The following is a 19,745-nucleotide window of genomic DNA, read 5'->3' as shown; positions in this document are numbered from 1 at the left end:
GTGGTTTTGTATGAGTGCTTCATTTAAATCAACATTCTGGCTGTCCCTTTTATCATCTGTTATTTTTTGGTCTTGTGGTTGGGGTGTGGAGAATCTAATGTGTTGTGCTGCTGATCTGCAATTTCCTTCATTCTCTTGTCAAGTTGTACTGACACACGCATCATCTGCTCTCTGACTTCTGTCTCGATCATTGCCTTCAGTTCTGATGTGGGACCTGAGTGAGGAAAGGAAGCAGTTTGAAAACACATAAACATGTTTCACTATAAAAAGTTATTGCTGCACTGTTGCTCTCAGTCCTGCTATCATTTGGAATCCTACCGAGCATGCTTTCCTCTGGCTCTGTGAGGGACGTGTCCTGTGTGTCAGTGGAATCCTCTTTCTTCAGTGAAGCTTCTGCTCCTTCTTTCATCACAAAAAAAACATTTAAAAAAGTTAGTTAGTTAAAAGTTAATAAATCTGGTCACCTTTGAAATGTATTTTATTCTCTGTGTGAAAAAACATGCAAAGAAAGATTGATTTGTGGGTCTTCGAAAATGAAGGCATTTATTTAATTAGGTATTTAATTTTTTACCTTGCTGCATTGTCATAATGTCATTATGATTTTGTTAAGATAAGACGGTACTTTATTAATGCTTGTTTAGGACATTCTTGTGCCAGATCTGGTCCCAGATTTACAATAACAAAAAAACAATACAATGGAATAAAAAAATAATGTAAAAATATTGGTATAAGTGTAATGAGAAGTAAGAGAGGACCAGTATTACACATGATAATGAACAGAATAAAAGTAATACTGCACATAAAGCCTGTGGTATTGGACAGGTTAAGCAGTATTATTGCACATGTTGGAAGTTAATATTGTATGTGGTACTGGTGAAAACTGTAAATTGTAATTATGAAACTACTTTCAAAACATTTCTTTTTTACTCTTTTCACTCTCAGCCTGTTTGTGTCATTTTGAAGAAGCACTTTGTTTCAGGTAGAACGAAAAGGAGATTACAAACTTTTTCCTCACCACCTGAGAACTTTGATGGTACAAAAAATTTGAATCATTACCTGTAGCTAAAGAATCCTCATCAGAGTAAGTCAGTGACAAATCAAGTTTAACCTGAAGAAAACAAACACATGATTCCAACACTAGCATATCTCAACCAGTTGTAAACAATATGTGTTGAATAACAAATCTTTGTACTCTTGCCTGTGGGGTAAAGATATATTTATAAAGTTTGTAGTGTCTCATGTAGCTGTTGTAGATGTACTTCAGGATAAAGTCAGCCTCCTTAGAGCCGAAGAGGTTGATACTGAAGGGGGGTCGCTGGAAGCGTGCAGAGACAGAGATGCGAAGATATAAAGCAATAACTTTACTATCATCAAATCTGTGGGTGTTGAGATGAAAGTGGAACAAAGTGGAACATTTACTCACCCTGACAGAGTGGCAGAGCAGAAGCTCTTTGCAGTAACTGAAACACTGTTCTATGTTGTTGAGTGGTGTTTCTGAAAGAAAGGTTTTTCAAACACAAGTTAAAAAGAGCATTTTCATGAATTACCTGAACAAATAGAACTAATACTAACCCAGCAGCAGAGGTTGAAGTCAGAGACCAGAAGTCAGACTTATACATTTTAAATTGGAGGCTTTTTGTTGTTTACCATTTTAAATGGTAGATGAGATTTTTGATCTGATATACATTTACAATCTTTACACGACATGGATGACAGGAAAAGATAAGATGACCTGTGCTCACCACCACCAAAATATTGTTTTTGTACTCAAAGTGTTGACAGTGCATGATTCAATGTTAGATAATGTGTGACCCGACTAACAGTCATAAATCTAACACTTGGCTCATTTTCACATCTGATGTCGGGATGTGTTGAGAGAATTAAATCCAAACACTTCTATTTCAGAGACTTGACCTGGAAATGTACTAATACTCAATATAGACCACAGTTCATCCTCCCATCTCTACTACTGCAGAGTGGTGATAATAATCTGATGTTATTACCTATGTTAGCCTCGTGGACGGACTTGATGATGGACAGAACAGCAGAAGTTTGTTCCTTATTGAAGCTGCACTTCCTGCAAAAGAGCACAGTCTGCACATACAGCTCCAGCACAACTCCTCTTTTAGGTTCAGCGAGGTCAACTCCAAACACTCTGCATAAAACTCTGAGAGGGAGAAGAAGCGTGTCATGAAAACTAAAGTCAGACATGATGTGTTGTTCCTGGTGGGGGGCAGAAACCTTTCCAGGTCAGGAACAGACTGCGTGTTGTCGATCTCCTCCATGTCGTGGAAGCTTGCATCCGTCCTGAGAACATCAGGGAGTGGATTCATTGTGACACAACACATTGTCATGGCAAACAATGCAAATGAACATCATCAGTGCAGATGCTCACCATAGCATCAGCTTAGCTTTGAGGGCCTGTGGGAGCTAGAAAATAAAAAGACACTCATCTTATATGCGAAACATTACAAGGCAATACTTTGAAAAACAGTTGAATCCAATAAAGATAGAATATGTGTAAGTTTACCTTTATTGTCGCGTCCATTTTTTCTGATGCGGGATTACGAGATAAAAACGAGCGAACTGCAGAAAAAAGGAGAAGTTCTGTTACAAATAAACTCACAAAACACAAAATATACTTTCTACTTGAAAACAATGACGCGATCAATTGTCCTTTTCTACCGCGAAAAAGTATTTATAAGTTTTAACTTCACATCGAGCAAAAAGGTTTCAGGACAGCTGAGCCATTTCCGGTTTAACCAGTATCCTAGCAACGTTAGCCACGCACTTTTTCTAAATCTTTATTAATCACGAGAGAAATTACAACAACAACCATGTACACAAGTGAGTACAAAACAGAGAGAAGATTTTAATGCAAGTAAAATAAAATACACAGTATTTATTAGCATATGCTATTAAGCTGTTTACTTTTAATGGCTCTTTGTTTCATTGCATATCGAATCAAATCAATGTTCCTGCTGAATGAAGCAAAGCATTTCATTTTACATTCGTGAACAGGTATGAATCTGTCATTTCTCCATATCATAGAAATAATAATAACTTGTAATTGTATATCACTAAACAAGGTTACAAGGTGGTACAAAAAAATCCATGGCAGAAAAGTGTATGAACCAAAATAATAGGTATTCAGTTCAGTTCAATTTAAAATGCCAAATCGTAACATAGTAAGGTCAAGACCATAACATTTATAGAGGAACCCAACAGTTCCCACAACGAGCAGGCGCTGTGACGACTGTGGAGAGAAAAAACTCCCTTTATTCAAAACAACTTAATTGAAGTGTACAAAGATTAAACATGAGTGTGATGATATGAATTTAGAATAATGTGTAAGAAAACAGAAGTGAAACACACTGAGGGGAACGAGGAGTTCCTCTGTTAAGTCACAGTTTCTTCTTCTTCATTAATTTCAGTGGTAAGAGATCATGACACAAATATATGGGAATCAGTTTATGAATCTGTTCGTATGCAAAAAGAATATCCAATGATAACATTAAATATCTTCAGAATACAGATCTACGGTCTGCTCTAAAAATGGTTGTCATGACAGCAGATGGTCACTGTATCCATAGCAACGAGATGAAGCTGTTTGGTGGCCTGCTATTAGCTAACGGAGCTGTCGGTGATTTTAAAGGCTCTCTAGGGGACATGTTGTGTGACCACTGACACACACAGGACAACTCTCTGGAGCTTTGTGGAAATGTGCTGCCACTGTGGAGTCCCTGTTTGACCGCCTGTGCCCCGGGTAAGTACCACAAACTGGCTGCTGACAGAGAGATGCAGCGGGCAGAAACACACAGCACTGGCTCTTTGCTCCTTTTTCTCACGTTTCATCTGAGTGCACCAAGGCCTCAGCATCTCCACACTGCAGCCACGGGGAGGCTGAGACGACAGACCGAGCTGTTCGCTGCAGTTTAAGAACTTTATCCCCTTTTAATCCACTTTGCCTTCTGCCACATGCAGGTGAGCAGAGTGTCAGTGTCTGCCACTGTCAAACTGCTGCCATTTAATTAGTCTGTTTGCTTTTTTTTCTTGTAGACACTGAACTTTGATGCTGGATTTCATCTGTTGTTATTTTATATATATATATATTAATATTCTTGATTGCTTATTGATAACTCTGATTATCTTTGCTCAGACATGGAGGAGCCGGATATACGACAACAGAAGCTGGACAACCAGGTAAAGAAACAACAAACTCTGATGTGGTTTACGTATAATAGCACATGATGTACTTTCTTACCAGTGAATCTACATCTATGGTATTTCACCATTAATGAGATTAATCATATAGAGATTATATGTACAAGGAGACCAAGCAACACATTTCAACAGCAGTGCCAAACAAATGTAGCCGACAACCGATTCTGCACAGTCCTTACAGAAAATAGAATTTATATAAATGCCTTGCTTGCTGTTTTATATTAAATTTGACTGAATAAAAATGTATGAATTCATTCTAAATAAATATCGGCGTGTGTTTTTGACTATTTTAAACCGGTGCAATAATTGTAATGCATTTTAAATAACTTTCAATCATAAAGTTGATTCTTTGCAGTGTTTCTTTATCATTAGCATATATATATATATATATGACATAATAATTATAGTCCACAGTGGAGCAAAGGCCCGGAGCTCGAGCAATTTAAAGTGGTTTAAATTGTGGTAGAGCTTTGCAAATACACAGACCTTCATTTAGTCCCAAGACATCATGGCTGCTTGTGTCAAAGCCACCTGCTGTGTAGAGCTACCATACGCCACCGTATGTCAGCTACTGGCTTACATCCTTTGGAGTGCTATATAATACCTTACACCAGAAAGCAGATAATCAGTTATGCAAGTAGTAGCGGTGGTTACTCATCCTCAATTACTATTGTGCCTAAAAATAGTATTATTATTCATTAAAAGAAACAATGGCGTCCCTGCATTTAAATCTAACATTCATGATCAGATGTTTCTTTTACAGTTGTGACTATACAGTTAAATTAGCTATTTGATGTGGTTCAACCAGTTACCTCCACCAAGGAGGTAATGTTGTCATTATGTCAATTTATTGCAACAACTACTGGATGGATAACTACGAAACTTGGTGGAAGGATGTGTTATGAGTCAGGGAAGAACCCCTTAAACTGAATGTAATTTTACCTGTGTGGAGACAAGAGTTGACAGTCTAATATTCATTCTGCTGCAGAGAACCCTTCTGATCAAAAAGCAGCAAAAGAAGAGGGCCGATTCTCAAATGGTGACGACCAACTGGGACACTCGCCAAAAGAACCGAAAGCACAAAGCCGCCCAATCTGATGAAACACCTCTGTTGATCAGCCAATCCCTGAGCAACGCTTCCCTGAGTGGTTGGTATTAGAATAATTCATCATTTGTGACGCAGGCATTTTTATAAATTACCGCTTAGCAATGTTCTTAAATAGTATTAAAGTGTTTCTTCTTTGTTTCTTTTCATCCTGGAGATCAAGTCGAGCATGCCCATGATAACCCAATGGATGTGATCACGTTGGGTGAATGTGAGACGTTAGAGGAAACGCCTTCGGAGATGCCGGCTACTCCCCAAAAAATGACCTTGGAAACTGACAAAGAGTCTGAGGTGAAGTGTGAGGTGGAGAACGATGCCCAGGTGGAGGGGAAAAAGACAAAGAAGAAAGATGTGAAAAAGGAAAAAGCTAAACAAAAGACAGGTACGTGTAAACTTTGGCGCTTAGATGGTCTGGAAATCTGTAAGTGTGTGTAAGTTCTGTTTTTTTTTTATTAATCTAAAGCTGGGAGACACCTTGTTTTACTCAGTGATTCATCTGGAAATCATTGCTATTTTCAGAGGTGGAAGAGAATGAGAATGAGAAAGAAAAGGAGAAAGACAAGGAGAAAAAGGAGAAAAAAGCAAAGACGAAGGACAAAGTGAAAGAATCTGAAGACTCACAGAAGACAAACAAGACAAGCAAAGAACCCAAAAGTAACATCAGTGTTTGTGAATTTATTATTAGGACAATGTCAAGGTTCTTAAAGAAGAAAAATGTATTTTCACTTATGTAGGGCTCTACATTAAGATCTAATGTCTTTTGCAGAGACGCATTTACAGGAGACCTCGACTCAGGAGACAGAGTCTGTGGTGGGGGAGGCAACGCCAAAGAAGAAGAAATGTGATGAAAGTGACAATGAAGAGGACGACAGGTCCCACAGGCCGGACCCTCAGTCGTCCAAGAGGAAAAAACAACTCGACACGTGTGAGTGTGGACCCTTTGTTCTCGTGATCAACAGAACAGTAAAGTATATATTTCTTATTATTTGTAAAGAACGTCGCTGCGTGTTTGAACTCCACAGCCAGGTGCCAAATAAGTGACGAGAGGAAAGACGAGGAAATCCAGGAAAAGGAGAAAAAGGAGAAAAAGGAGAAAAGGGAGAAAAAGGAGAAAAAGACAAAGGAATCTGAGAAAACTACGCCGAGTCTGGCGTCGCTTAACTCCAACTACAGGGGGAGTTCATCTTCAGGCAGCGAATCGAATGAAAGAGTGAGTCGTTAATCGGGAGAAAACATGTTTAGAGAATCATAATGAGTTTGTTTAGTGAAGTCATTGCTACTTCTTCTCATTTCAGTCAACCTCTCCAATGTCAGTGGAGGATCTGGAGAAGTTTGCTTTGCGTCCTGCTCCCAGAGACGTAACCATCCAGTGCAGGGTCACCAGGGACAGGAGAGGTGTGGAGAAGGGCATCTACCCGACGTACTACCTCCACATGGAGAAGGAGGATGGGAAGAGGGTGAGTGTGCTCACAGAACCTGAACCAAATCATTGTGTAGATTTGAGCTCTGATAATATTAGCATCCTCTCATGAGCTGTCATTTCTCCATCAAACTTCTCCTCTGCTTCTACAATTTGTTTTTCACTGCGCTGCCACTTCCAAGGTGTTTCTAATGGCGGGAAGAAAAAGGAAGAAGTGTAAAACATCCAACTACCTCATTTCCACGGATCCAACAAATCTGTCCAGAGACACAAACTGCTACATTGGAAAACTACGGTATGACATCATATTTTCTACTATGTGAAAATATTCAGTTTGCGATGCTGATTTCTTCCTGGAATAATCCTCAAACTCTTTTATTTATTTTGTCATGATTTTACTTAAACATAAATAGTGCCCATCAAATTTTGGTGGACCGTTTCAGATACAGGGTATTAGGATATTAAGATTTTAGGTTTTATTATATTATATAGTAAAATAGAAATACAAACACCGACATATTGGCCGATGCTAAATTTGGCATTGATTATCTGCTCCTTGTAAAAAATAAATCAAATTGAAGTTTATTATTTTAAGGACCTTACTTTATCATAAATAATAATGAATAAAAAGAAAACACAAATAAATGACAATATTAAAAACTTGAATTCAGAAAATCATTACATTTCTACTTAATGTATTCTGTTAAATAAAAGTTTTTATATCAGATACTGATTTGTCTATGAAAGGCTCATGTGAGCTGATATTATTGGCCAAATGCTGGAGAAATAAAGACCCCAAAGCTTTTTGTTTTTAATTTTGGCAAAGTAGACGTCCCCAGGTTTCACCCCAGCATCATGTGTCTTAAAGGTATTATAAGATCCGTCTGTCTACAGGTCCAATATCCTGGGTACAAAGTTCACAGTCTATGATGGTGGAGAAAACCCAGAGAAAAAGCCTTTCATTAAAGAGAGTGAATCAGTGCGGCAAGAGCTGGCAGCAATTTTCTATGTGAGTCCAAATATACATCCCATGTTTACATCCCAAGATCACGTACAAAATAATTTAACCCACTTTGTTTATCGCGTTCCAGGAGACGAATGTTTTGGGTTTCAAGGGTCCAAGGAAAATGACTGTGATCATCCCCGGCATGCTGGGAAATGATGAGCGAGTGTCCATCTGCCCAAAGAATGTACGATAATAAAAAATAAAAAAAATCCTGAACTTTTAAAACCTGACATAAAAGTTAAACTGAAATGTTGATTTTCCCTCAGGAGCTCGAAACTCTTCTGGGCTGCCACGCAAACGGCAACACGGACAAACTGGTCACGCTGGTGAACAAATCCCCGAGCTGGAAGGAAGAGACTCAGTCCTACGTGCTCAACTTCCATGGACGTGTCACCCAGGCCTCAGTGAAAAACTTCCAGATCATCCACCCTGACAACGGTAAATGATCAGACTGTCTTATCCTCTCTGTCCTCTGAACAACCAGGAGATAAACAGCTGTCTTTGTTATCCATCTCCTCCCTCTCTCGTCCCTCTGCTATCTCTCCCAGACGATTACATAGTGATGCAGTTTGGCCGTGTGGCGGAGGACGTCTTCTCCATGGACTACAGTTTCCCCATGTGTGCCCTGCAGGCCTTTGCCATCACCCTGTCGTCGTTCGATGGCAAACTGGCCTGTGAGTGACCCGCGCTGGTGTGTGCCTCAAGTGCTCAACTAGATTCTCCATCTACTTAGAGTTCGAAACTAAAACTTTACCCATCCTTTTCCACAGGATCACTTTTCACATGTCCACCTTGTGTACAATAAATATAGACTTGGATTTCTGAGGAGACCAGGATTATCTTACCACTCATTTTATATTGAAGTGGAGGCATATAAAGTTAGTTAGTACAAGTGAATTTAATGGTATTTTTTATATTTGCGTTAAGGAGTCGTGCAATAAAATAATGAGGACAACTGTGTCAAAACTTCCAGTGAAATATTAAATGATAATAACTCAAAGGTGGCTCTGTTCTGTGTTCAATAATATTAGAATGTTTTCTGTGATGTCAATTTTTTTCAACTGTCAGTAAACATTTTTCAAATCCCATGAAAAATACAAATTTATGTGGCTGCAATCGTCATTCATCAGATTTCTTCACAGCCTCAAGGGACATATCTCGCTTTTTCCAATATCTGCACGTATTTATCTCATGGACGGATGAATTTCTTGTCAAAAAAACGTGTATCAGATGCAGATAAAGCTACTAGTTGCATAAGGGTTTTTGATCTTGCACAATGAAGAAACTTGAAAATACTTGTGTCACAACATCTCATCTCAAGTGCTTTTCACCACAAGTCTCAACTGCTTCACACATAGTGGGGTTCAGTTACAACTAATGAACAAAGGTCTATGTCTTTCTATCTTATTATAGATATATATGTGATATAATAGATCAAATGTACACAGATATTTTTTGATTGATATAAGCCACTGAAACCTCTATTTTCACATTGACTGGAGCAGCTGCATGTTCGTATGCTGCGTTTACTTGTTTTTCACAGTCACACACTTCACAAGTAAGGAAAAGCAATTCATCACACCCTTTGACCACACATCTTGCAAAATGTACTTAACTGCAATTTTTGTTTTGTCGTAAAAAAGCCATAGTAACACAAAACTGGCACAGTGTCAGCTTTCTGACAACAACTTCCTCTGACAACAACTTATCTGTTGCTGCATATCTTCATGCACTGATCAAACATCAGCAAGTGTGCACCTTAGTTGGTTTGCAAACTCTAAATCAACAAAATCACAAACCTCAGAGGAAGGCATATCGACTTCACAAGACAGAATCACTATAGCATGTGACCAACTTCTGTGGTCACCTGTTGGCACACAACTCATTACACAACACACCTTTAGGGTGCACAGTGAAGAGTATATTCTAGTTTCAGGTTCATCACATGGGAATTTCGAAAAACTGACAACATCAAATCACTCAAAGAGGCAAAAAGACATGTACATACTTATTTAATCAAAGTATGTCAATTTAAAAATATATAGAATATACCTCAGCTGTCAAGACACCATAATGTGAAAGCCACAAATACACAATTTAATTCAAATTGGCAATTCCTGGACTGGTGACGTAAAATCTTTATTCTTAAAAACCCAATAGTTACTTTTTTAATACTTAATAACGTATGTTAACAATTTGGACATAATTTAGCTGAGTGATTATAAACGACATATGGTTTTAAAGGGTTTTTTGCTATCAAGAAAGGAGTTTCCATGACAACCTTTCCTTCAAGTTTTCTGCATGTGTATTTTTTGGTGTCCAATCAAAACGATTCCCAACACAGTGCTGAAATGAAAGTCTTCCAGCTTTGTGCCTGTTTGGTAAATACGAGGTAATGAAATGAATTTTAATGCACCTCAGTTTTATCATGATGCATCTGCAGACTCTCAACATTTCAGATGTATTGCAGTTGTTAGTTCAAACAGGGTCAACTACTGGTGAAGGTGTTCTATTGCTTAACCACATTTTATAAAAAGACACAAGACTCACAGTGCTCAGTATGTGTGAGACTACGTTTGTCAAACTGCAGTCTTAACCTCAACTGTTCTCTTAGAAAAAACACATCCTCTCTCATCACTAACCTGTGAGTGATGGCTATCAGTGTAAAAAAATAAAAAATAAACACAGTTTTTATCAGAGCATCACGACGGTGTGATTCAGTTCAGACGTCTCAGGGACGAGGTGATGTGATGGATCGGAGCTCGACATCGAGACTGAAGCTGATACCACTGAACGTGGTTCTGCTGGTGTTTGCCAACATCATCTGTCTGCATGGAAATCCTATCGCAGGTTATGTCTCTTCCAATATTCTTTAGAATTGTAATATTTCTGAATTTACAGGAGCTCAGCTACGGGCTACTCAAATTGTGGGGAAAGTCTTTGTATTAATGTCCTTTTATGTGATGTCCTTGTTGGTAGAGGAAACAAAAGTGGATATTTACCAGCTAAGGGGATACATGAGGGCACTTTAACATCTTGTTACTGACATCTAACGCCTTACTCCTTACCCACACTATAGGTAAAAATGTTTGGCTCCTGACCGACCAAATAAAACACATGCTTCTATAATGATTTGTATGATTGCATAATTACTTTGTAGACGGCCACGATCTTCACTGTGTGAATGATTACTTGTTCACCATCAACTGCACGATGAGCCTGAAACCATCAGAAAACACCTCAAGCAGCAACAGCTCCTACTGGCTCATTTTCAGAGAAACGAATGAACCGTGAGTAACTTTTATTTTAAGATGTTTGTTTTTTTTAACTGAAACATAATAATTATAAATGACCATAAAGCAACACTATGCAATTCTTATCCACAGAATATCAGCCTTAAAATGAATAACAGGGAGGATGGAGCCGCTTTTATATTCACTCCAGAATCAGAAGTGAAGATCTGTTAAAGATATAAAGAAGCCAACTTTTATCTCCAAATCTTTTAAAATATCAAGAATTCTACACAGTTTGGTGCATTTGTTGTAGTGGCAGCTCTTCTGGTTCAGGAATCCAGGGAATCATGGGTAAAATCCAACGTGTTTCAGTTCAGTGTGTGGGACGACACAGTCAGAGATCCGACCTAGTTTAGATTTTTCTCTATATGACCAGTTCATTCATTATATGACTAATTTATCCCACCAAATTTTCATACTGAACCATTTTTTTACACTTCTAATAATAATATTTTCACCGTCCACAGAGAAAGTCAGAGCTCACAGTTGGAGCTGTAATCCTCTCATGCAAGAACTTATCTTTCACTCTCTGTGAACCTGTTACTCTGAATAGACATGACCTTTGTGGGCATGCACCCCCGCCCTGTTCCCTCATAGACTGGATTAACTCTGTGGGAAATGCTGCAGGTGATTGCAGAGCCCAACAGAATTAATCCCCACGTGTGACTGCAGAGGGAGCTGTTGCACAGCATTGGTTACATAGTGTTGCTTTAATTTAAATGAGACTTTGTTGTCTCTCATCTGTGATTCTCCTCTCCTCCTGCAGAAAGACGTTTCAGTGTATGCTGACAAACACAGACAGGGATTATTTCTGCTCTGTTAAAACATCTGATCTGATGCCTGGCGACGATTATCCAGACATCTTCACGGACACAGACACTTTTACAATCTCACTCTGTCCCAACCAGAATGCTGGATCTAACAGGTGCAAGGAGGTGGATGGCGAATACATACCTGTAACAAACAGTAAGGACCAAACTGATTTCGGCCTGTTGTCATATGTGTGTGTTTTGGTGCATGATGTTTGTCTGTGATGTGTCCTCTCCACAGTTAAACCAAATGCACCATGCTGCCTCACAGTCAGCCACAACTCAGGTCGACACCACTTCACCTGGAGAAGCACCTATGAGGAATATTCGCCTTACACGTATCTGGTCTACACCTTCAAGTATCAGCTACATTTCTTCAGAAGAGGAGACAAACATGACAACAATGAGGTCAACTGAGAGAATAATTGATGTTTTTTTTCCTTGGCCCATACGCCTCCTTTCCACCACGTTTCAAACAGCAATAAAAAAAAAAGTCTTGGCAGAGATAAAAATTATATTGTCAATTATGAAATCATTATTTTATCATTTTGTAGGATTAACTCTTTTTTAAAAATTAAATCATTGATTCAGTCACTAACGTTTACTCACTAATCCTCTCATATTAAATGTGAGTAAATTAATTATCTCTAATTTCCAATGATAATAATAATAATAGCCCAGCACATTTTTAAAACAAAGGTACAATAAAACAGACGATGCAAGTAATACAATCCAAAACAGAAAATATAACGAGATAGTTTCAACCGCTCTACTAGTTATACAATAAAGTATTAAGAAGAGATTTAAAAGGTGTGGGGCCCTGTGCAGGACATTTAGCTCCTCTCTGTAGTTTAATTAGATCCTACTCTCTTTTCTTGCAGGTGATCTTACGTGAAATTAGAAAAACAAACTATTCTGTGGATGATCAGATCTTTGAGCTGGACACCGAGTACACTGCCAGGGTAAGGTCCAGTCCTAACAATGTGTCTTACAAAGGAGAGTGGAGCGACTGGTCCTCTGAGGTTCACTGGAAGACGGGGCCGGCTGGTGAGTTCCATTGTCACCAACAAATCCTCTGCAAAGCACAGAGTATATTGTCTTTTTTACCAGTGAGTTTCTTTGTTTCCATCAGGATGAAGGAAACTTGGTGAGAAAGCTGCATTTTGTGTTTCTAAAACGTCTCCACGTGCATTTATTTCCACTGCTTCACTCCTTTCCCTGCAGATCTCCCCGGAAACACATTTATTACAGAGCTGTGGAAGAAGGTGTTCATCGCCTCATGTGTGCTGGTGCCACTCATCCTACTTACATGCTACGCTCTTGTAAAGATGCAAGTCCCTCTTCAAGCTCCTCCTCCTCAAATCCTGAACCACAGTACAGCAACTTACTGAGATCAATAAACTAAATATAATCTTTATATCCCTCATACTTACAGACAGATGCAGAGTGCATTTATCCCAACTCCAGCTCCCTATTTCCACACCTTGTACTCTGATTGCCAAGGAGATTTCAAGGTAAATTAAGCTTGTCATATGAAATAATAGAGATTATGTCTTGAGATTGTGTTTAAAGGTTCAGCGTGTAGAATTTAGTGGCATCTAGTGGTGAAGTTGCATGTTGCAGTTGTTCACCTCACCCTCCCCTTCCAAACATGAAAGAAAACCTGTGCTTCTGATTAGTATTTAAATATAAAGGGCTCATTCTAGGATAAAGAAAACAACACTTAGATGAAACAAAATACTGAAAACATCACTAGGATTATTCTATATTCAATTTCTGCCAATAGATCCTTTCACCTAAATCTTACACACAACCGTTAACTATGATTTTAACCATAGATCTGGGTGGTCACACAAGAAGGCACAGCAGACACGCTGAAAGCAGAGGCCTCGCTCCAAATCGACACCCTGACAAAGTGTGCAGACGACCCAGAGGACGAGCTTCAGCCCCACTTTCACCACCGGCTGATGGAGGGCAGCATGTACAGTAACTTTGCTCTGGGGAGTCTGACCCTCTGCTATCAGTCAGGGAGCCCAGCAGAGGGGGACTCTGGGTGCTGGCTGTGCAGCGACACCTCCATAGAGAAGGACTCTCTTTGGTGCGGTAATAAATACTGCACCCTCACGCAGACTATTCCATTCACAGCAGGGCATCATGAGAGTTTGTCAACAAGCATGGATGCCACTGGGGAAACATAAAGATTAGTGTGTATGAAGTGAGTGGAGCAGGATAATAGTGGGAAATTTAGTTTAAAATAAAGCTGGTCCCTTGAGTTTAAACTACAGACACATGTAGTTCTTCACAACGCTGCAATCTGCTACTGTAAATGCTTTACAAGTTTTCATAGTGAGGTGGTGTGAAACCAGCAAATATGTTGTTACAGCATTATGTGAAATGTAAATGAAATAAATGTATAACCTTTATATTACACACCCTAAAATAAATAGCTGTCGCAGATTTGAGGGGAAAAAACATTTTAGACTTATTGCACGAGGGACTATTTTGCTTTGTTTCTACCTGCCATGATCTTACTGTATTTACTTCGTGTAATAAAGAAAATGCAAACATTTTGTAGAAAGTTTTATTTACGCCAACACATACATGAACAAAGCACCATATAACCTTAAAGTCTGATACAGAAGTAAGCCTACCTGCCTCAGTCATTGTGGCCATTTTTATTTATTCCATAGCAAACACTCTGAATAACAAAAAGACAGCCAAGGCAGCAGATTCTATCATATATTACAGCATGCTGAATAGAAAACCTGGGAAAGAGAATTAGACAGAGCCATCTAGAGACACTAGTGAGATACAACAGTATAAAAGTGCCATTCATTATACAGCAGTTGAAATACTGACAATGAAAGAAGCTAGTTTTACATTAATTTGATGGAAAATAAAAGGGGGAAACAAAGGAATAGACCCTGTGAAAGAGCAAAATAAACAAGAGACATTTTCTTCCTTGAACACTGATGACAGCCAGCTTGCATTGTGTTGATGAAACTGGTACCGAGCTGTGTCCCTTGCACCACATAAGACAATTATTGTTTAAAAAGAAATAACCAGGGTGCTGAAGCACCCATCCCCTCCCAGCATTATGCGCCAACCGGCAATTAAGAACAAAAAAAATGAAAGGTCAGAAGAGAGCGGATGGCACAGAATGTGTGGAGTTTAAATAGAAGTCTTTAAGCAAGTCCCGGTGTGAGAGGAGCACATTCATCGAGAGACTGAGAGGGGAGGTGATTCTTGTTAAACTCAATCCTTCTGCTGCAGCGGAGCAAGTCTTCTCCTTTACGATGGGGAGAATTTTTTGGCTTGTGCTCGAACTCTTTTTTCATATTCTACTCTGTTTTGGCTGCAAAGGAGTTTAAAAAAAATTGAGTTACCATGGTGATATATTTTCCTCAAGATCAGATATGAGATATTCTCACATCTATCAAAACATGTTTAATGTACCTTTGACCAATAAAACAAAAAACCAGGAGACCTTTCAGATATTTTGTAATTTTTCTTTTCATGCTGTAAAGCTTGACACATTTCAGACAGGTGTTAAACAGAGAAAGAAAAAATATATTTAACACAACATAAAAACATCATCCTCAGTTTCAGACAAACAAACACAGGCTCTGTAGGTTTTAAATGTGAAACATGTTTTAGACTCTCGTCCTATTGATTACTAACCATCCTGGTCACATTCACCGATGTGTTCTCATCAGGCAGGAGACTGATAACAGGGCTGGTTAGCAAATCAATGGCAACAAGGAAAACAAATTTCAAGAAACATAGAAATATATCTCATCTAGTAATGATAAAATGAGATCTGCAAGTTTAAGACTAACCAAGTTGTTAACTTATACAACTTTCCTAATTGAGCCTGGTTTGGGGATTTACTCTACCTTACAGCTCTGTACTCTGTCTTCATCAGTAGTCTCACATGCAGTGTGCACACAGAATATTCAAACCAGTGCACTGTGTAAATTCAGACTCGTGCACTGTGTAAATTGAGACGAGCTCTCCCCAGAAATGACGAACAGAACATGACCTTCACCCTCCAAAATATCTACCAGCTGCATTACTCACTTGACTGAATGAATGTTTTACTATATTTGCTTTACTACTGTCATGCAACATCATGCCGCCATCAGTACTGACGATGCATCCTTCTTCCTCTGCCGCAATTTTCATAAATTCGACCACCCACCTTGAGTCTGGCTCTATTAGAGGTTTCTTCCTGTTAAAGAGCTTTTTTGTTTGCTTAATTTGGGAAGTGTTGCGTTTCTCTCTATTACTGTGAGGTCTCCACCTTAAATATGTTGCATGTTTCGATTCAGCCCTGTATAAATACAATGTACGTGTGTCTGCGTGTGTAAAACTGATATTTGGTTCTGTTCACACACTTCACTCTGTCAGCACCATGTTTCAAAAGAGATTAACTCCAGTGACACTTACCAGTAGATTGTGTAAGCCTCTGCTTGAGCTGGATCCTGGATATTTGGCTCATTTAGGAGTTCCTGGATACCTAATAAGATCTATAGGATACATTCACCAATGAGACACATTTATTTCATAATAAGCTATTTATCTGTTTTGCATCTCTTTAAATGACTGCTCTTATTGTTGGTCAAGAAAGTTCCATTGGTTGTAAAAAAAACAAATATTTTGTTGTGGGTCAGGTGTTTTACCGTAGGTTCAATTAAAGAGTCAATTTAATGGACTGATGAGCTGAAAATATTAATAATCAGGAATAAATCAATAATAAAATCAATGTTTTATTTGCATGAATTTTAAGTTGAACATCAATAAATGTAGTTAACAGCTTAATAGGTCCCATACACATTGATTCAGTCTTTTCTTCTAAGAATTAACTGATTATGACAAGATAAACGACAAAATCTGAAACTTTTTACAAACACTAAATGAATTAGATTTTTCATTCTTTCTAAAAGAATTGTTGAAGTGAGTGTACAAGTGTGTGTTTAGACTTGATTTAGGGATGAAAAGTGAAACCAAAGTAGAAAAGACTTAAGAAAAGCAGAGTAATGTAAATAAGATGTGCTTGGCAATCCCAACCTGCTTTATTGTGATGGCCGGTCTCCAGTCTTTGTCCTCCTCTAGAATAGATAGGCACACTGTGCCTGATGGATACACATTTGGATGGAAGAGCGGAGGCTCAAATTTACCTGAAACACATTAACAGAAAACTTTCAGGACCAATCCTAAACACAGACAACAATTATAACGACAGTGTTACCTCAAAATGATTATAGTAACCCTTCAGCACAATCATGTTAAAAGTTTTGATAACGGTGGACAGAGGACAGTGCAACTCACATTTCGGAGGTGAAGAAGGATAGTCATCCTTGAACAACATGCGCAGTTTGAACAGGCCTCCTTCCCACGGAGTCTGAGGAAACACACAATCGCTAGATCAGAGGTTCAAGTCACATTCACAGAAGTGACCTTGTTGTTATAAAACCTGTTTAACTTTAACAACATGAACTATGACTCTCTTCTGTGCCTTTTAAATGTGGCTTGGATTTCTATTCACTATCTATGTTGCTGATACATTAAGAAATGCAAGACACGTCTACAGCTGTGATTGTACTAAGACTTGATTAAAACCATACATACTCTTTTGCATCAGCTGCAGGAAAGTCATTGTCTTATTAAGCTCATTTAGCAGTAGCTGCTCTGTAAGACAAACATATTCCCAACGCAAACATATACAAAACACATTACCCCCTTCTTGCCAGGAATAGCACATTCCCAATTCATGAGATTCATGGTTCCATCTGGATTTTTTGTTGGTACAGCAACAAATCCCTGAAAAATTAAACAGAAGAGTGCAAACAGTTAGGACATCGGTATTTATAGAAAGATGGAAGCTGAAAGAAGACATTTATAGAGAAGCCAGAAATTGTGTTTCCTCCGATACGCCACTTACAAAAGGATGGTCCTTCCGCCATGCCTTGCGCTCCTGGGCAAGCCGGCTCAATGCAATGCCTGACATGATGTGTGGACTCCTGTAACGAAAAAGAATTCAAGGTCAATCAAATGGAAACACTGGCCAATTAAAGCAAAAAGCAAACAAAATCATTTGCAGGTCACAGATTCATTTGCTTGAATGTTTGGTGCTTTTCTCCGCTTTATATATGAATGGAACATAAACATTCGGGTCCAAACCAACGATAATGATCATTATTAACTAGTAGAAGCAGTGCATACTTTTATTTGTGTTATTGAACAGTTTTGATTGATGGAGAAGTTCCCACACAAGAAGTTTGTTTGTTTCTACATGATTCTAACAAAGTAAATACAAATGTGCAACTATGGAAAGTAGGCTCCTTCTTTTATACTTTATCAAGGGTAAAGTGATCTGATGTGAAGTGACAGAGGATGAAAACCACACATTGTCCTTGTGAGACACATGTAAACAATAGTAAATTCAATCCTCTGTCCTAGTGCATGTGAAACTCCATCACGAACTGTCAGTGATGATAAAGATCTCTATAGTAACGATGCTCTGGAAGTCATGTCACAGTGAAAACAACAAGACAAGCAACAACTACTCACTGATCCCTCAAATGCTAACTAATGCCCATCGACATTGTTAACTCGGCTTAAAGCGTGTTTTAGCGACATGTCTGGAAAGCTATGAGGGCTAACCAAGCTAGCCAGCGGTGAGACATGTCCACAGAACCCGCTCTCTCCGCTCTTTACGCGCCCGCTCTTTTAAAACGCACATGGGGCCCGGGAGGCGACACCGTTAGCATCTGGTTTGTATCGTGTTCTCCGAGCGTTCGGTGAAAACCCGCTGTCAACGCTAACGTCCACACACTTCGCTATCAAAGCTACCCGGTTAGCCGGGCGAGCTAACTCATGTGCGCCAGAATCGTGCTACATCCCGACAGGCGCTGGCGCTGTTAGCGTCGGACACGGCCTGATGCAGCACAAAAATGCGCAAAAGCACTTGATTTGAACGCAGTTTTCAGGGGGGTGAGAAAAGCTGAGGGCTGTTTTTCCTCCTGACGCTTCACGGTGGATATCCCGAAACCACATACGAGGGTGTGAGATGTTGCTTGGAGACGATCCATACCATGAGCCATTAAAGAATAGAGACAAAGAACGCCACAGCTAAAAGGCGCACATTTGTGCATTACCAAACTAGCGAAAATGGCGCAAACTGAAGCGGGTAAAATATCCCAATACACGACAAAACGGGCCCACTGCGCCGCGGGGGCGCGCTCCTACCTTTCAGTGTGGCTGCACTTGCTCTGGTAATTAAGCGAAATGAATTAATCGTGCTCAGATCCCGTTAAAGCTCGTAAAGTTTCCCTCCTGAAAAACCAGCCGCTCCGAGCCCAGCTAGACACACAAACAACGCAGCGACATGGTCATCCGCCCTTTACTTCCGTCTTCGTTTAAATAGCCATAGGAAGACCGGACTGCGCGTCGATCGTCAGGTTTCTGGATGAATCTCTCCGGCTGTCGTGGATTCAGCCGAAAGACTCCGCCTGCCGAGCCGCTCATTAGTTTCTATGCTAGTAGATTAGCATAGCTTCTGTCAAAAGCGCTCAGCTCGTTGAAAACACCCGTGAATCTTGCCTTTGCGGTTGTTGCTCATCGCGCATGCGCCCCGTGGCTAAGTGGGTTACGTGTTCAGAAAACAAAACGATTTGTATTTACGTGTTAGAAACTCACGTGAGGCGCGATGTGTTTATTCCTCCATTTTTTACATGATTTTTTTTAAAATCTTTTCAAAGATGATGTGAAATAAGTTTAATTTCATACAACAGGAAGGCCCGGGGATTTCTATCTTGTTGTATGCAACATCTTTGGCCAGACTGAAGGCCGTTAACCCAAACGACGACGTTCAACGAATAAAAGT

At 39.3% G+C, this 19,745-nt stretch overlaps 4 protein-coding genes across 8 annotated transcripts; 2 read left to right on the top strand and 2 right to left on the bottom strand.

Moving 5' to 3' along the window:
- Window position 1: 1 nt before the first annotated feature.
- Window positions 2-4,728, bottom strand: cfap119 (cilia and flagella associated protein 119). 4 transcript variants are annotated; one of them, XM_069517943.1, is made up of 10 exons: window positions 4,711-4,728; window positions 2,531-2,586; window positions 2,396-2,430; window positions 2,242-2,307; window positions 2,004-2,167; window positions 1,424-1,494; window positions 1,199-1,315; window positions 1,057-1,108; window positions 319-402; window positions 2-214 (listed from the first exon to the last, which is right to left on the bottom strand). In XM_069517943.1, the coding sequence occupies exons 2-10, from the start codon at window positions 2,546-2,548 to the stop codon at window positions 60-62; spliced, it is 762 nt and encodes a 253-aa protein (XP_069374044.1). In that variant the 5' UTR covers window positions 2,549-2,586; window positions 4,711-4,728; the 3' UTR covers window positions 2-59. The 4 variants fall into 4 exon arrangements, with proteins under 4 accessions (XP_069374044.1, XP_069374043.1, XP_069374045.1 ...); XM_069517942.1 differs by lacking the exon at window positions 4,711-4,728 and adding an exon at window positions 2,718-2,767; XM_069517944.1 differs by lacking the exon at window positions 4,711-4,728 and having other exon boundaries at window positions 319-399; window positions 2,531-2,788.
- LOC109626809 (tubby protein homolog) lies at window positions 2,969-8,860 on the top strand. Of its 2 annotated transcripts, none has more exons than XM_020082976.2 (13): window positions 2,969-3,766; window positions 4,160-4,203; window positions 5,213-5,372; window positions 5,487-5,711; window positions 5,849-5,983; window positions 6,096-6,254; window positions 6,352-6,539; window positions 6,625-6,786; window positions 6,932-7,044; window positions 7,644-7,758; window positions 7,841-7,939; window positions 8,022-8,193; window positions 8,304-8,860. In XM_020082976.2, exons 2-13 carry the CDS (start codon window positions 4,162-4,164, stop codon window positions 8,435-8,437), a joined length of 1,704 nt encoding a protein of 567 aa, XP_019938535.2. In that variant the 5' UTR covers window positions 2,969-3,766; window positions 4,160-4,161; the 3' UTR covers window positions 8,438-8,860. The 2 variants fall into 2 exon arrangements, with proteins under 2 accessions (XP_019938535.2, XP_069374042.1); XM_069517941.1 differs by lacking the exon at window positions 2,969-3,766 and adding an exon at window positions 3,797-3,984.
- Window positions 8,861-10,312: 1,452 nt separating this feature from the next.
- Window positions 10,313-14,424, top strand: LOC109627108 (interleukin-21 receptor). The gene is made up of 8 exons (XM_020083502.2): window positions 10,313-10,605; window positions 10,916-11,045; window positions 11,815-12,014; window positions 12,099-12,265; window positions 12,739-12,904; window positions 13,082-13,187; window positions 13,293-13,371; window positions 13,696-14,424. The coding sequence occupies exons 1-8, from the start codon at window positions 10,506-10,508 to the stop codon at window positions 14,053-14,055; spliced, it is 1,308 nt and encodes a 435-aa protein (XP_019939061.2). The 5' UTR covers window positions 10,313-10,505; the 3' UTR covers window positions 14,056-14,424.
- ube2ib (ubiquitin-conjugating enzyme E2Ib) lies at window positions 14,425-19,488 on the bottom strand. The gene is made up of 7 exons (XM_020083504.2): window positions 19,109-19,488; window positions 17,802-17,880; window positions 17,597-17,680; window positions 17,189-17,261; window positions 16,928-17,037; window positions 16,307-16,386; window positions 14,425-15,212 (listed from the first exon to the last, which is right to left on the bottom strand). The coding sequence occupies exons 2-7, from the start codon at window positions 17,865-17,867 to the stop codon at window positions 15,149-15,151; spliced, it is 477 nt and encodes a 158-aa protein (XP_019939063.1). The 5' UTR covers window positions 17,868-17,880; window positions 19,109-19,488; the 3' UTR covers window positions 14,425-15,148.
- Between the last annotated feature and the right edge of the window lie 257 nt (window positions 19,489-19,745).

The sequence above is a fragment of the Paralichthys olivaceus genome, chromosome 21 (assembly GCF_024713975.1).
Source record: "Paralichthys olivaceus isolate ysfri-2021 chromosome 21, ASM2471397v2, whole genome shotgun sequence".
Classification (NCBI taxonomy): Eukaryota; Metazoa; Chordata; class Actinopteri; order Pleuronectiformes; family Paralichthyidae; genus Paralichthys; species Paralichthys olivaceus.
This window is presented reverse-complemented; position numbering and strand designations above follow the sequence as displayed.

What these genes read in the sequence shown, in the direction of transcription:
- cfap119 (XM_069517943.1), bottom strand. An exon ending in AAAGCTAAGCTGATGCTATG is followed by an intron (nt 2,308 to 2,395) that starts GTGAGCATCTGC and finishes TGATGTTCTCAG; the next exon opens with GACGGATGCAAGCTTCCACG. An exon ending in TGAGGATTCTTTAGCTACAG is followed by an intron (nt 403 to 1,056) that starts GTAATGATTCAA and finishes TTGTGATGAAAG; the next exon opens with AAGGAGCAGAAGCTTCACTG.
- LOC109626809 (XM_020082976.2), top strand. Translation starts at nt 4,162, where the DNA reads ATGGAGGAGCCGGATATACGACAACAGAAGCTGGACAACCAG. An exon ending in AACAGAAGCTGGACAACCAG is followed by an intron (nt 4,204 to 5,212) that starts GTAAAGAAACAA and finishes ATTCTGCTGCAG; the next exon opens with AGAACCCTTCTGATCAAAAA. An exon ending in GAAAAAACAACTCGACACGT is followed by an intron (nt 6,255 to 6,351) that starts GTGAGTGTGGAC and finishes TGAACTCCACAG; the next exon opens with CCAGGTGCCAAATAAGTGAC.
- ube2ib (XM_020083504.2), bottom strand. Translation starts at nt 17,867, where the DNA reads ATGTCAGGCATTGCATTGAGCCGGCTTGCCCAGGAGCGCAAGGCATGG. An exon ending in GGCGGAAGGACCATCCTTTT is followed by an intron (nt 17,681 to 17,801) that starts GTAAGTGGCGTA and finishes TTAATTTTTCAG; the next exon opens with GGATTTGTTGCTGTACCAAC. An exon ending in GAGGCTTACACAATCTACTG is followed by an intron (nt 15,213 to 16,306) that starts GTAAGTGTCACT and finishes ACTCCTTTGCAG; the next exon opens with CCAAAACAGAGTAGAATATG.
- LOC109627108 (XM_020083502.2), top strand. Translation starts at nt 10,506, where the DNA reads ATGGATCGGAGCTCGACATCGAGACTGAAGCTGATACCACTGAACGTG. An exon ending in TTCAGAGAAACGAATGAACC is followed by an intron (nt 11,046 to 11,814) that starts GTGAGTAACTTT and finishes CTCCTCCTGCAG; the next exon opens with AAAGACGTTTCAGTGTATGC. An exon ending in ATTGCCAAGGAGATTTCAAG is followed by an intron (nt 13,372 to 13,695) that starts GTAAATTAAGCT and finishes TTTTAACCATAG; the next exon opens with ATCTGGGTGGTCACACAAGA.